The sequence below is a fragment of the Pogona vitticeps genome, chromosome 5, assembly GCF_051106095.1.
Source record: "Pogona vitticeps strain Pit_001003342236 chromosome 5, PviZW2.1, whole genome shotgun sequence".
NCBI classification, from domain to species: Eukaryota; Metazoa; Chordata; class Lepidosauria; order Squamata; family Agamidae; genus Pogona; species Pogona vitticeps.
In genome coordinates, this window is record NC_135787.1 from 170,858,850 (window position 1) to 170,875,324 (window position 16,475).

Consider the following 16,475-nt stretch of genomic DNA (forward strand, 5'->3'; position numbering starts at 1 on the left):
GCTGTTTTCTGGGATAGATTCCTCGCTGCACAGGCAGAGAAAATGGCCACCCTATGGAGGATCTTCACTGAACAGTGAGTTTACAGCCCTTTGGAACGCATTAAACGGGTTTTAATGCATTTCAATGGTTTTTTTTCTTTTCGCATTACGTTTTCGTTCTACAGCGATTTCGCTGGAACGAATTAACGTCGTAATGCGAGGCACCACTGTATGTTCTTCCCATGCCTATGAATGTAGGCAATGCTTCATTTCATTTTCAGGAAAAAATTAAGTGACTTTTATTTATAATTATTATTTAAAATAACAATGACCATGTGTGACTAGCTCCTCTTGCCCAGGCTTGCCAATTTCAAAGGAAGCTTTCTTTTCAAGGCTTTACTCCAGCTATTATACCATACAAGACCAAGCGGAGTGGTTCAAGAGTAAACATCTTCTCTTTATTTACAACGTAACATTTTTTAAGGGAAAAAAGATTTCAACATAAGCTGTTCTTCAGTTACATTGCCACTTGCCAAGTCAACGGTCACATTGCAATGACTCCCCACTACCACCCGTCTAGCACCTCCTCCTTCAGACCCACCTGGATAGGCTGGCTACCTCTCAATGCCACCATTGCTACTAGCAGCATCTGTGGGGAGCTAGCCTTTGTTGCAAATTTGGGTTTCTATTTTTGATTTTTTAGTCTTTTGGGAATATATGTATTTCCTTACAATTACTGTACCTTGAAACATTTACCTCAGGAAATGCTTTAAAACTGATCCTGTCACTTCTTTCAGTGACCACTATGTTTCTTCAGTGTCTATTTCCCCGAATTTAATTCTTCCAGTATCTTCCAATAATTCTTAACTCTGCTGAGTTAGAATTTCAAGCCACCAGGTCTATAAATCCACATAGGATTGGCCCAAGACCACTTCAGGAGCTCCAAAAGCTTCCCCTTTTGGAGGGGAAGCTCCTCTACCCAGTCTCTAAATCATCTGCTTTGGATTTTTCTCAGACTTCTCCTGATTCTTGATTTGAAATCAAGTGCTAACTCACACCATGGAAAGAACTATGATGTTTTACGTTCTAGATTTCTGCAGCTAGAGAAAAGATGCTTAGAACGCAGCATATTTTACAAACACATAAGTGCTAGTCCATCTGTACACATGCTGGAAGACAAGAGGGAGAAACCAGAACATTTGATGGCTGGTTCACCCAATGAAGCAGCATGACGCCAGCCCCACAGCAAGCAAATATCAAGCAAAGTTTTTCAGCTAACACTACTTGTGTGTGTCATCAACTATTAAAACATGCATTATTAAGAGAATCAAAGAACAATGTCTTTTTTTTCCTCTTCATATGATCCTCCAGAACTGCTGCTATAGCGAGATTCGAGCCTCTGATGTTGACGGTTCAGATTCTTATTGAATCCACTGTAGATATCTAGATGCACACAGCTGAAGATACAAAGAGAGTGATGTTAGAAATATTGCCTTTATATAACTGTTTACCATTTCTTTTTGTCGCTCAGAAGGGAAACGCTCTATGATGGCTTGTTATAATTAAATTGATTGCTTAGAAACCTGGCTTTGACTTCTCGTTAGGCGGTGACAAACTTAAACCATGGAACATCTCATATACTTTGGAAAAACCTGCTAAATTACCATGAAGTGAAAAGTGACATGTCCCAAAATAAATGTATTTATAAAATCATTAATGCCATTTTAAAACCCATTCCCTGAGCTTACATTTCTATAATATCAATCTACCATCCCTTCATTTGTCTAACAAAACTAGTTCATACTGAGACCTTTCTTTGGTGACAACCTGAGTTCATCAGTTTGTTTCAGCTGCAAGGCTTTTATCTGCTGTTCGCCAAATACTGTAGGCGTGCATCAGCCTTTCCCAAATGGCAAGCGTGAACACTTAACTGCACTTAATAACATAATTACAAACCAGCGGGCATTTCCAGGTACTCTTCATTTGTTTGTTACATTTGCTTATTTTACTTCTTTGTCGAGGGAGCTCAAGGTGGCGCGTACTGAGCTCTCCTCTTTCTCTCTATCACCAAAACAACCCTGCGAGGTAGGGACCAAGCCGAGGGACCAGGTCCAAGGCGCTGGCTTGGGATTCTGGGAACGGCGGTCCAAAAGTGACACTTCCACGCGCCGGACGCCCAGTGCTGACAGAAGGATCGGGGGCCTTGAGCAGGATCCTTCTGCCCGGCAGTGTTTTTGGGTGTCGGGATCCGCCACTTCGTTTCTTTCGCCCGGTGTCAACCATCGCGGCCGCGGGCAAACCTTTTCCACGCGTCGCAACGAAGAGTTAAGGGAAGGCAGGAAGGTTCGCTTTTGCGCAGCGCCACACTTCCGGCTGCTCGCACCCACTCATTGCCCGACTTCCTCCCAGGAACAGGAATCCGGAGGAGCGGGGGTCGTTGGGCGAAGCGGCTACTTGCGGACTGGCCCGGAGACGCCGCAGGCAGCCGCGGCCGCCACAACCGGTTTTACCTTCCTGGGCGCTGACGGGGCGGCGACGGTTCCGCCTTGGCCGGAGGCCCGACGACGCGCGGCGCCCGATCGGCTGCTGAGCCGGCCCCCCCACCGCCGCCGCCGCCGCCTAGGACGTGTCACCGGGAAGCCACGCTTGGCCGCTGCCCTTCAGGCTCCCGCGGCGCAATTGATCCGGCCTGAATTATTCACGATCGCCTCTCCAGCGGCCAAGCAATGCCCGTCGTCGACAAACTGCGCCTGGAAGAGGCTCTGCAGGATAGCCCGCAGGTAACCCGGGAGAGGGGGAGGGAAGGGTAGGCTAGGTGTGCTGTACATCTTTTCCAGCCCGTCTCGGAGACGGTGATGGCGTAGCCCAAGCAAAAATTAATTAATTGATTAATTGATTAATAATAATAATAATAATAATAATAATAATAATAATAATAATAATAATAATAATAATAATAATAATAATAATAATAATAATAATAATAATAATGATGATGGTGATGGTGATGGTGATGGTGATGGTGATGGTGATGGTGATGGTGATGGTGATGGTGACGATAATAACAATAACAACAACAACAACAACAATAATAATAGATGTGCAAATGGGAAAAATATCTGCACCATCGGTAGGAGGGACTCGATGGGACGGGGACGCTGGATAAGGAGGAAGGATAGCAGTACTACCGGAATAAGCCATTATTTAGGAAACAGGTGCCCGCCTTGGGTAACGTGTTCATATATTTTTTAAAAAATGGATGTGGTTTATGGAACCGCCGCAACGGACCTGTGAGCTAAGTGATGGGTTTGTTGTTGTTTTTTAAAAAAGGGATTTGCAGGCAGATACAGTAAAGGGGTTCTTGCTCTGAAGGGGATGATGTGCTACCTTTTTTTAAAAAAATCAATAGTAATAGAAAGGTGTTTCTTCCCCCACCCGCCTCCCAGAGCATCAGTGAATCCAAATGAAAGGTAGCCATTATGGTTCAGGGTTTACTAGGTGAAAAAGAGAGAGCCTTATCTTTTAGAATAAAGAATACTATGAAGTAATATTAAAACTAATAAAAAGGTTACAAAGAAATAAGCATACTTTAGAATTTATTAAGACTTCTCATGGGGCTGGTCCTTAAGGAGGGGAGCAAAACACAACCCTGTGGCTCAGCCAAATGAAAAATAAAACCCTTATCTGTACAAACTGTAAGGCAATGTTTTTTTTTTAAAAAAGTCAGGCCATATAAAAGAGAAGAAAATTTCTGATGGCAAAAAAAATTGCAGTCAGCCCATCTTGTGAAAAGATACAATCTTCACATCTGTTGCTGGAAGCATGGTACAAATTTTCTTGTTTTACTGTTATGATATAAGGAGAGCATGGAAGGTTTAGGACAATGGTCCCTATGCTTAGCCCTTTGGAAATAGTAATAAGTTTGAGGAGAGAAGGTGTAGACAGGAAGTAGGTTAATCATTATAATTGTGAGAGGCTCCACCAGGACAAATTTAGGTCACTTTTAATGGGAGGTGTACACCTTAAAATCTAGGGAGAAGGAAGAGAAAGTGATATTTGTTTCATATTCTGTTCTTAACGTCCGCTCTAGATGGATACATTCAAAACATCTCACAAACAGAACAAGTCTTAGAAGGATGGACTATGTAATTTAAGATGAAATAAATGGCTGTGGCTCATTAAGATCCATAAGGCTTTCTTCCAAGATTTGTGCAGTTTTGGGACACTGATGTCTGTTTTCTCAGAGGCTGTTTTTTTTTTAAACCCACTTTAATGGTTAGAATAAAAGTCTTTGAAAAAAGAGTTATTGGTACCAAACAAATCTTTCGCCTATCCCCACCTCCTATTCTTTGCTGTTGATTTTGGATCTTTCCCAAGCAGAGGCCGCACTGTAAATGGACTTTTCGATTCAGTGGAAAACATGCAGGCATCATGTGACTCATCTAAATGGATGATGGGGCTTAATGAGCTTGGCTGCTGGTTTGTGTAGCAAGCGGAGGAGACCAGAGGCTGCAAAGTACATTTTTAAAAAGCCTCATAGCCTGTAGTTCTTGTCTTTTTTAATGGAACTCCAAGTGTTGTGGGGTACAATTGCTGAACTTAAAGGATAGTAATTTGTAGCGTACAAGTTTTGCTGTTATTAGAATGTCTTTTAAAAATTACTGGGTTTTTTTCTGAGATTAGTTCTAGGATAGGTTATGGATAATAACTTTCAGAATCTTCCAGCAAATATAACTGCTTGAAAATATCCTTTCCAGGCTCTGGGAACTGCACATGGTTTAAAAGCCATTTTCCAGTCTGGAAGAAACTAAGATTCAATGGTAGAATTCAGACACGCAGCTTCTGAAGCTCTAGAAGTGTTAGTTCTCCCAGAAACAAACAAAAAGATTTACTACTTTGGTGTATAAACAGGCACAGAAACCTGGAAGATGTCTTAGTTTTAAAACAGTGTTTAGTTGGAGATTTAGCTTGCTCACATGCTCCAAGAATTTGGAATGTTCTATCCAGAAAAACCTGAAAACCTTACATTACATAAGGGATAGTGTTTATGTTGATTTCCTCCTGGGGACAATGTTACACATTTGTTTTTATTGATCAAAGCCTTCATGATCCACAGGCTTAATTATAGTTTCAGTGATGTAGGTTTAGGATCCTCCAGGAGCAAAATACAGAAGAAAGATTTCTTCCTCCCTTTTAAAAGTTTTGTGTTGAGGGAAGGCTCTTAGTGTGTTGAACTGAATTTGTTATTTCTAGCAGTTATAAACTGCAATCAAACATCAAAATATTCAAAGTACAGTATTATTGTTCCTTTGTTGTTGCTCTTGGGTAGCTCTTGCCCTTGAAGGGGGAGACCCAGCCTCTCAGGTATCTCCAGCATTAGATAAGAGCACAAAAGGAGATGAGTTGCAGACATCCTTGGAGAGGCTGAGCATCCTCTCATGCCTTCTCATGAACCCCTGAAACAGAAGGAGGACTACGCCACCTCTAGAGCTGGCATAGTTTCCTCTTTCATTGGCATTCATGAGAGAGAAGCCTTTTAAGCATCCGGAAATAAACTCTGGGAAAAAAATGCTATTTGTTCTCGAGGGCTTTGAATAAGGTGGCACTCTTACCCTGGGATCTCCCTGTCCTGATGGTAGGATTTCTCTGCTCCACTACTATCTTTAAGCAGACAAATTTCCTTGAAGGGAAAAGGACATAACTTTTGACTGAACAGATGTAGAATTGAATTGTGATTTTTCATTGATTCTGGTGGTAAAGCAAGGACATGCTTAACTTTCTCACAGATTTCAGTGGGATTTAAATACTTTCACTTTGTGTGGATCATGTTCACTGTATTTAGGCTTTGATTTGAGAATGAAGTACCTTCATTGCTTTGCTGTCTACAGAACTAGTTATGTCCTTCTACAGAGTAACATCCTACATAAGTTGCCTGATGATCCATGGTTCTATCTCCAAACAGAGCAAATTAACAAATCAACTCACAACAATATAGTGACATATTTTAAGGTCTAATTTTCATCCTTCATATTCCTTTCCCAACATTACTGTATTTTTTTCTGTAAAATGTGACTTTCTTACAAATATATATATTTTTAAAAAGTGTATGGAAGGAGAAATCCCATTAATCTAAATTCAGTTTGGAGTAATACTCTCCACTGTTTTTCGAAGCATGCTTATTTGGAACAACTTAAGTCTACAGTGGTGCCTCGCTTAGCGATCGCTCCGTTGAGTGACGAAATTGCTTAGCGACTAACTGCAATTGCAAAAGCGATCGCTTTGCGATGGTCCCTATGGGGTTTTTTCGCTTTGTGATGATCACGGGGAAGCGAGGCACCACTGTATATGACTTACTACCAAATAACTGTATTAAGTATTTGTGTGTGATTAAACCTTTGTCCACCTGCTGGTATTTGTAGGTGATACATATAATATTCCAGCACTAGGGTTATGCCATTCCTTGGTCTGTTTTTTTTTGTTCGGTTTTATTTATTTTGATTCCTACTCTCTTAATTTTCCAAGAATTCCCCAGACAGAATTCTGGGAGTTTCTGCTCACAGATGCACACCTATATTTCACTCACCTCAAATAGACACAGTTTTCCAGGCTGTCTCAGACCTGCTTCTTGTACAAAAAAAAAGGAAACCGCCCCAATGCTTCCTTGGAGGCGTAGGTCTTTGAGGTAGGTAGCTGTTGTTCTTTGTGGTCTAATGGGCAACAGGATTACACCTTCAACAAAAACCTAGGCCTCCCTGGAAGAATTTGGGCAGATTCCTTTCTGTACAGGAAGTAGGCCTGAGACAACCTGGAAAAATAAGGCCTTTTCCAGGTGAGTGAAATGTTTGTACACATGTGTCTGTGGGCAGGAATTTCAAAATTCTGCCTGGGGAATTCTTGGAAAATTCTGGGGATTGGCATCCAAAAATATCGAACAGCACCCCCGTATCCCTGTCCAACATGTCTTAAGGAACCAGATTGGATAGAGTTAGTGTAATTTATTACTTAGATTTGCCACACTTGCTGACAGAGAGGAAAAAACCCACTAATTAACTGAGCAACACTATGTTGTTATTTTGCTGAATGAAACTTGAAGTTTTCCTCCTATTTGAAGAGCTACCCTGTCCACGTTCCGTTTAAAGATTTCGTTTTTTAAAAAATAATAAACACATAAGGAGAAAAGTAAACAGAAGCCTTGAAATTTGCCCAGCCACGGTGATCACATAGATCAGCTGTTGATTGTTCTCTCCAATATGGCAATGTGTTGCTTTTCTATTTAAGTCATTTTGTCTAAAGTCACACCTGTACAGATATGGAGTATCACAAGCAGATTGTAACCGTCATCTGGTGAGAGGGAGGAAGGGAAGAAAGAGAGAGATGGTTAAATGATTATCCTTAGGGATTCCCCACTCTCATATTGGGAGGACCATTTTTCTCAGACTACAACAGAGGACCCGATTTAACTCCTTATTTATGCTGTTCTGATCTCATAATCATCAGTCCCTTTTTAACATGATGTTTTAATTTGGCCCTGAATCTGACCCAGAAAGTGAATCTTAATCATTACTGGATTTACTAATTTCTTTACTAACCCCTAAACTTCCTTTTCATATGATTCAGATCATCCTTGTTACAGGCATTTCCCTTGTGATTAATTCATCAATTATATAACATTTGAATGCTGTGGATTTCTTCTCAGCTTATCAGCCTGACTAAAGAGTACAGGACACAGTGTGTGCCCCATACTTTCTGTCAAGCTCTGGCCTCTGGTAGTGTGCATAGAGGAGGAAAGGAAGGAAAAGATGGACTTCCCTTTTGTTTGGGTGCAAATATGTTGAAAGCCAGCAAGGTGTAATAGTTGAAATGTTGGACTAGAACCGGCGAGAAGCTAGTTAACTCTGTGCAGCTGAAAAACTTAACTGTGTGATTTTGGACCTGTCACGTTTGCTTAGTTTACATTAGAGGGCTGTTTTAAGGATAAAGCAGGACATAACTGCCTGTAGTACATATTCTGCTCCCTGCAGGAAGGGTGGTATATATGCAGTCAATTAACACTTTATTATAGCTGACACAAGATCATGACTCACCTATGCTCAGTTGGTCAGCCCATTGCCCTGATAATACCGGATTCCAAACCTTAAATCAGTCCTCTAACTCAGAGCGTTGTCATTCTATAACTTGGTTATGGAGTTATGATAACAACTTTATTACCAGATGTTTTGTCCCACATAACATAGTCCAGATCTTTGGGGAAATCTGTCTTGTACTGTCTCCTGTGGGATGGAACATAGCAGAGTGATGCAAGAGATGGTGTTCTTCTTGGTAGTATCATGTCTTTGGAATGCCCTCCTCCCAGAAGTACACCTGGCTCCAGCCTTACTATCATTTTAGAAACTGGCTGAGACTTTCATTCACTCATGAGTTGAAAACTGTTTGGCTCTGGTGTGCATTAAGTAATTGCTGATCAGAATTTTGCAGACAGCCAAGTCCTGTTCAGGTACTGTATTAGGGTCCTAGTTTTATTGAGCACATGAAAAGAAGAATATCTCGAAGGACGCATGTCTGAAGAGGAAAGATCTAGTTTGTATGTGGGTTTTCCATAGGAGCAAGAGCCCCAGAAAGCCATTCAGCTTCACTGGACAGTTCCACATTCTAATTCATCCACACAGCATTAATAATTTTATGCACCCTGGTTTATGCTATTTGTTATTCTGAGGCTGAATAAGAGAACCTGTTTGGGCTGTACAGTACTACAATGAACAGAACTGCTCACTATACTTTGATTACAGCTTTGTAATAGAGACATCTCACTGAATGTCTTTTGTTTCAGTGAATTTCAGTGAACCGCTATTGCCATTTAAACTCAGGGCTTCAAATAAATGAAATGATGTAGTATTGTAACACTAGAGGTACTGCTGCTTAATGTATAGTTTATGCTAAATGTTTGTTTTGAATGTGTACAGTTCTCCTCCCTAAATTTCCATTTGTCAGGAAGCCACTAATTCTTTTCTTTCACCAGACTCGGTCATTACTGAGTGTATTTGAAGAAGATGCAGGAACGCTTACAGACTACACGAATCAGCTGTTGCAAGCAATGCAGCGCGTCTATGGGGCTCAGGTATATATATATTTGTCTATGTACACTTAGGTTTTCCCCTTAATATAACTAATCATTTTTATTCGGTTTCCGTAACTCTTAATCCTGAAAACAAACAAGCAGAAACCCTTCCTCTCTATAAACAACAAGAACAAAACCCTAATGCTAACTACAGTTACGCTCCTCCACTATGATTGTTTATCTTTACTTTGGTTCAAGTTAGCATAAGAAGAAAGCATCCTCTCCATAAGACAAATATTCTGGGCATATTAGAGAGCTCAAATTTTGATTTACCACAAGGAGATACCTCTGTATCTTTTGCCTCGTATGCATCTTCTTGGTGGCAAGGCAGAGTTAAACAGCAAAAACATTAACCATTGTTTTCTGTTTCATGTGAAATATGATTATTAAGATTATAATAAAAAGTTTGGAGCAAGCCAGCATCTTAAACCACACTTCAAAGTTGATTTAATATCTAGATTTTTTCCAAAGCTGGTAATCATCTTCTTGGCTGGAAGGGGAACCTGCAATTAGTTTACAAGGTTTTAAATTTAATTGTGGTTTGTGTGAAGGGAGGAGCAAAGGGACTGAAAGCGGGACACCCTTTTCTTCAGCATGGCTTGGTTCAGTCAGTAAAGGTGCAAGCGCTTGAACTAGACCACCATTTTGCCATGTCTTGTTCTTAATTATTTATTATTTATTTATTACAAGTATTTGTAAGTACATTTCTGCTCATCAGGGTTGCCAAAGTAATGTACAATAAAGCCACAATATAAAAACAGAACTGTAATATATACCTGGCTTCTCTTTGGAGGAAGTTCCACAGTCAGAGTGCTGCATCTACAGCACTCTTAGAAGGCATCAGCCTTCTAAGGACAGGAAGACACAACGGAGCATCAAGATCTCAAATTGTGGGTGTGTTTATACATCAAGAGGTGGGCTTTCAGATATCTTAAACCCAAGATGTTGTGAAAAATCTCAGATTCTATTATTTTTCTTTCTTTTCAAGTATTGGAGGTACATTTTGATGGATTTGTAGTTGAATCTCCATTTATATGTTATATGGGCACTGGAATTTCCAAATCTTAGTGGAATACCTAGTAAAGCTCCATGTGTTGTGGTCCAGGTGCAACAGTCTTAATCCATTATGAGTGTGGTTTCTGTGCACTTTCTTATTTCACAGGCCGTGATAAGAAACTTCCCATGATCTGTTAAGCCACTAATTTGTTTTATACTTATTCTTCATGAAATGTCAGTATCATTTGAGTGTTTCAATATTCGTTTGTAGTCACAGATTAAACCTGTTTCCCACTTAGGATGGCATAGGAAACTCTGGTTTGAAAAACCCTGCAAGCTTTCTGTTTCAGGGGAGGGTGTGTGGACAAAACTCATGATCCAAGATTGTAGCATCATGTGCTTCTGGCCTCATTGTGTAAATACTGGCTATGCCTCTTAAGAGTCAGAGTATATATCATGAGGAAGATCTGGGAATAGGATTGCCCATCGTTGTTTTTTCCATATGTCTGTTAGCAACTAGAATTGGGTGTGTTTGCAGTTGCATCACTAAGTGGAGCGATAATATTTGCATATCCTGTATTACTATGCAAATTGCAGCTTTGCGAGGGTCAGAATTTTTCAGTAAGCAAGTGACTTGCAGTGAAAGAAACCCCACCACCACCAGGGATGTGGTCTTAATTTAAGTCTCAGCTTCACAACTTGCAGCACAGATACCATTAATGGTTGGAAAACAAAAGAGCCAGCTAGCCTGTTCGCATCACATCTAGGCTGCTCCTTAAAGTTCTTGTCTTCTTCAGTGGAAGAATGTCCTCATTGTAGTTTTATCGGCAAGTCAGTGGGTACTTATATGTGTATTAGTGGTTTGATTTTCCACTTTGGTCCTCCAGTTGATTTGCACTTCATCTCCCATAACCTTTACCATTGGCCATGTTGTTTAGGCTTTCCAGGAAATGAAGTCCAAAACAGATGGAGGACAAAGGCTGAAAACCACTGATCTAACTATAATAGAATGATCTCAAGTTTCCATAAAGAGAGGCACACCGGAGGGTTGGAATGCCTTTGGTGTTCCAGGGGTTTTGGACTATACTCTTAGAAGCCCAGGGGTAAGGGATTATGGGAATTCTAGTCCCGAGTGTCTGGAGGTTCCTCATTACATTGCTGCAGCAATAGTAACATAACCAGGAGTCCCCTTCAAATAAGCATAACCTCCCTCCCTTTCCTAGGATTATGTATGTAGAGGCATTAGCACGCTCTGTCTCAACTTCAGCAAGGGTTTTAGATTGGGAGGTGTAACACATAGCTAAGTGTTACATCAGCTCTCTTAATGCCAGATGGAGTGTCTGGAGCTCAGCAGTTCATGGGGCACACCTTCCTGCCATTCTTCCTTGTTCACACTCATCTTCCAGAAGCTACAGGTGTGGCACAGTCATCAGAAGAATGGTCTGTTTACATCCTAAAAATGATGCATGAGGTTTAATAGTGTTTTCTTAACTTTAGTGGTTGTTTGGATAAAGTGGGCCAGGTGAACTAATAAAGTGCAGGATCACGCCATCTATGAGCTCTGCTAATTTTCAGAATTGCAGCAGGTAAGATTATTATGTTTGCCTTTCTAGCCGACTCTGTGTTAGAGTACAAAAAGAGGTGTGCTGAAACAGCCATCAGTTAAATATCAACAGGAGTGAAATGGCAATGATGGCTGCAGAAGTACAGATAGTTGCATAAAAAGGTGTGTGTTATTTCAAGACCAACCGCCTTGGCTTCCCGCACGTAGCAGCCTCTTTGATCTTTTGAACATGGAAGTGATTAAAACAAAGCGGTGATCAGAGGTGTTGGCAGTGACCTCATAATGAAGGGCAGCTATTCATAAGTCAGCCTTTAGGCAGCCACAGCTTGCTTTGAAAAATAAACAGTGATCTACATGTTGTACTTGAAACATGTTTAGTGGCAGAAAATATATTCGCTAAATTCTTGGTTCTTACTGAGTTTTGCTAAAGGCCTGGAAGATTCCTTGCTTCAAGCCTGAGCTGAGACAAGGACCTCACTTCTCCTAGTCTTTGTAATTTGTGTGAAATGCCTCTGGTGTCCTTTTTCTTTGAGAAACGAAGCACAGATATGTACAGAAGAATGGCAGATTGTTAAGAAAGAGGCAAACAACCCATCGTGCGCTTCAGATTCTTATATAAAACTGCAGCCAGCCTAATTTGGGACAGTTTGCACAAAACGTAGCAATATTTTTGTACAAAAAATCTTTGCCAGTGTGAGAACTCTGTCAACATGGAGTTTCAGCAACTTCCTCACTGAAGATAAGCGGGGACTTGTATCCCCAAAAACACTGTCTCTAAATCGAGTTAAGATTGAAATATGTAACATTATATTTCGGTTGTCTTTGTAAAAAAAATATTTGGAGATATTGTTCTCAATCTAAAGAAAGAAGGACTGAATTGTATTGGCTTACATGATTGTATATGTCTAAGGACATCTCAGTAATTGAACTGCAGAGGAAAAGGAGGCCTTTTTAATGTGGAATATGGCACCACTTTGTTTTAAACAGCCCATGTAATTCTTAATTGGAGGCATCGTATTTTGCTCTGCAACTTAAGCGCGGAGCTTTTGCAAACCAAAGACTATCAGTGATGTCAAAATACTGCGGTTTTACAGTAATTTGCGTCTGTAGGTCACAGTATAACCAAATCACAGCAATCAAGTCACAATGGCTGATTGTGGTAGAACTCTCTCTCCTCCTTTGGCATAGTCATGAGGATGAGATTAGAAGCAGTGTTTGTAGGCAGAGTGTGGGAAGTTTTCTTTTGGAAACTACAACTCCCATAATTGCCCAGGTTAGCATGACAAAGTAGGTGGGAAAGGAGAGAAAATAGTTATTTTATAGTGGAATTCTTTTGCCCTCCTTTTTTTCTGCAGTCTTTTCCAACATCTATAGTGCAAATAGCAGCTAACAGCTAATAATAATATATGCTATAATCACCGTTTTAGAATTTCATGTATTTGAGGGGCTGGGAGGAAAGATAGCAATGTTGTCTTAAACTGGATTAAATGTATCCTTGTGTTCTTGCCTTAAGGTGCAGAAATGTAGTAATTTATGTATTTATTCTACATTATATTTTGAGGGAGAGAGTGAGAGAGATCCCGGGGGGGGGGGGCAAAGGCACTCTGTGGTCAACATCCAGTTAGTTGCACCCGCTGGCATAACACAATTGATGTAGCTCTGGATGGTGAATTGGTGCAAGTTAAAATGTAGTGTAGCTTTTACAGTTTGCCAACTCAATGTCAATTGAGTTATGCTGGCATAAACACTCTGTGAGATTTTGAGCTGTGTGTAGAATGTGCAGTCTGTTGGGATATATTGTGTTCTTGGAAATGATGAGGATGATGTTATAATCAGCTGAAGATCTCTGAAATAACACCATAAGAGCTGCAAAAACAGGGATATTAGGAATGACATACATATTACACTGATATTTAACTGATACTTAGGGTTTTTCTTTGTTAAAACTTGTAGCTATTATAGAACACCAGTTACTGTGTTTTGTATTTTTAACAACCACAGTAGCAGCATGCATGCATGCATGCATTCTATCAGTTCTGACTTTTGGCAACTGTTTTCTAGGTTTTTTTTAGATAGAGAATGCTGAGTGGTTTACCCTTCCGTTCTTCTGGTGGCGCCCTGGAGCTGTGCAGGTTGCTCAAGGCCACACAGATTGTCTTTTCTAAGATGCACAGTGGGGGAACTGAACTTCCAGCCTCTGGCTCTGCAGTCAGATGCCTAACTCACTGAGCTATCCAGCCAATACAGTGTATTAAAAGAAACAGAAGGGATAGGAACTTTCCTCCCTTCTCTGTGGTGGTCATGAGAAATTAAAGGATTGGGCTACAATCTTTTACACCCTTACTGGAGATTAAGCCTCCATGGTTTGGTTTTTAGCAGATGCAGAGCTACTGCATAAGCCTTCCAGCGTGTGTGATCTTTCAGTAACGAAGCATCCTTTCTATTTCTAGAATGAAATGTGCCTGGCGACACAACAGTTGTCCAAACAGCTTCTTGCGTATGAAAAACAGGTATGCATCCTGAGCACATTCCAGGTTTGGTAGGTTAGATGTTAGAGACGAAAAGAGGATCTGCTCAGTTTTCTCTGAAATTTGTTTGGGCATAATTAGAGATGGGCACGAACCTCAGTTAGGAGGTTCATGCCGGTTCATATGCACAGCACCACAGGCTGCGGAACCCCCGGCCAATGATCGGGGGTTCCACTAGTGGGTCCTCTCCTCATCTTTGGCTGTTTGAGCAGTCCTTGGCAGGAGCATGGGTTTACCTGCCCTGCCTCCTTGTCTGAGTGGGCAATCATCCAAGGAGGTGAAGCAGGGAAGCCCATGCTCCTCCCGGAGACTGATCGAATAGCCGAAGAGGAGGAGGAAAGAAGTGTGTGCTGGCTGGTAAGTGGTGGTGGGGATTCTGCCAGGGAGGGGAACGCATGGCACCACAAACTGGCACAAATCTCTGAACCAAGGTTTGTGCCCATCTCTAATTATAATTGTAGAGCTATTACTGGGACAAACTTGCTTTGACTTCTTTTAGCAGCCTTTTCCAACCTGTCACTCTTCAGGTAGTATTCGATAGACCTGTGTTGTTTGGTGTTTTTTTTAATTTGTTTGTGTTTTGTTTTTGGAAACTCCATCCATTCTGGCAGTTCTGCTTCCTAGACTCACCACCCAAATTGTGCTCGCCTAGAGAAACGCTGGGCTTCATGGCCTGGGATAGGCCAAGCTCCAGCCTAGGTGCTTGTTAGGAAACCAAAGTTTCCCTGGTGCTTGCTGTCAACTCCCAGCGACCACCTGGGCAGCTTCTTTCCCCTGCAGCAGACCAGGCCTGACCAGCCTCACAAAGTGACGGGTAGGTAGATTGCAGGGAAAAAAAACTGGGAAGGCCCTTTACAACATCACTTTCTCACCTTGGGTGTGTATCGTCCATTAAGGTTCTCCTTTTAAACCCTCAGCGTACTTGATACCGTCAAGTGAAAGCTTTTTGTCCCCTCATGAATTTCAGCTGTTTACTGCTTTGGAGAAAGTGGGGTAGAGCAGAAGCTGCCTGTAGACTTTCTAGGGCTGAGATGAGAGAGCTTTTCCTCATCCCTCTTCACTCCATCAGATGCCGCTGCCTGTTTTACTTTGTCCCCATAGAGTTCTATGGGAGCCACTGAAAAGCAAGCCTCTGACTCTTGTTTGCTTTGCAGAACTTTGCTCTGGGAAAAGGAGATGAAGAAGTGATTTCCACCCTTCAGTATTTTTCCAAAATTGTGGACGAGGTAATCAAAACGGCTAGCAAAAGTCTCCTTAGTTGGTACATTTGTGTTTATGTCAATGAAACTAGTCTGCTTGGGATTAGCAAAGGAGTTGGAGGAAGGAATCCTGTTTGTGCTTTCCGCAGAAATAGCTGTGTTAATCATTTTTGCAACAAAAACCAACAAAGACCAGAAGCATGCAAGCACTTGCATCTCTGGCAGGTGTCAGTTGTGCAACTAGTTGCAAAATTGGTCATGCAACAGGCATTTTGCCAAAGTATGCAGACCACTTGTTCAATTATCGTTGTACAAAAATTTCCCCTAATAGGATTCTGTCTGAAGAGTATTGTGGTACTTTAAAGACCAACAAGTTTTATTTGGCACAAGCTTTCATGGACTTGAACCCATTTCTTTAGATGTATTGTTTTCTGTTACAGTATGCCATAGAAAAGGGCTGTCATTCTGCAGAAAAAATGGAGAGAAGAGTGTTCTCATGTCCCAGTACTTAATTTATCAGTTCTTGCTACATTTACAAAAAGGCCTTGTAGTACCTGTGATGGCTGCCAAAAACATTATGGCATTAGCTTGTGTGGCCAAAATCTGTTTCATCCAATGTGTGCAAAAGAGTTTATGCATTTTATTCTTACTTTAAAAGATCAGCCTACTCTGTGGTATTTCTCTCTCTGCAAATGATGTATACACCTATGCATGTTGGCTGAAGATAAATGTACAGTGGTGCCTCGCTTAACGGGTGCCCCATTTAACAACAAAATCGCATAACGATGAGGATTTTGCGATCGCTTTTGTGATGTTCCCTATGGGGGAAAAATCGCTTTGCGATGATTGGTACCCTGTTTCGCTTACCAATCATCGGAAAGTGATGATTTTTTTAACAGCTGATCGGCAGTTCCAAAATGGCCGCCGGGTAAAAAACATGGCCGCCAGCTGTGTTTAGGGACGGATCTCGCTTACCGGGCACCCAAAATGGCTGCCGTATGGAGGATTTTCGCCTAAAGGTAAGTTTTTAGCCCATAGGAACACATTAAACAAGTTTTAATGCATTCCTATGGGCTTTTTTATTTCGCATAGCG

At 41.2% G+C, this 16,475-nt stretch overlaps 1 protein-coding gene and 1 long non-coding RNA gene across 2 annotated transcripts in view; one reads left to right on the forward strand and one right to left on the reverse strand.

Annotated features, from left to right (window-relative positions):
- Nucleotides 1-415: 415 nt before the first annotated feature.
- On the reverse strand, nucleotides 416-2,318 carry LOC110070605 (uncharacterized). Its single transcript, XR_002299066.3, has 2 exons — nucleotides 1,936-2,318; nucleotides 416-1,436 (listed from the first exon to the last, which is right to left on the reverse strand). It is a non-coding gene; the product is annotated as an uncharacterized LOC110070605 (long non-coding RNA).
- Nucleotides 2,319-2,401: 83 nt separating this feature from the next.
- APPL2 (adaptor protein, phosphotyrosine interacting with PH domain and leucine zipper 2) overlaps nucleotides 2,402-16,475 on the forward strand; it is a 32,813-nt gene continuing 18,739 nt past the window's right edge. Inside the window, exons 1-4 of the mRNA XM_073000032.2 lie at nucleotides 2,402-2,759; nucleotides 8,996-9,094; nucleotides 14,105-14,164; nucleotides 15,337-15,408. Of these exons, the coding sequence (XP_072856133.2) occupies nucleotides 2,706-2,759; nucleotides 8,996-9,094; nucleotides 14,105-14,164; nucleotides 15,337-15,408 (285 nt within the window). The 5' untranslated portion in view covers nucleotides 2,402-2,705. The remainder of the gene's footprint in view (nucleotides 2,760-8,995; nucleotides 9,095-14,104; nucleotides 14,165-15,336; nucleotides 15,409-16,475) is intronic.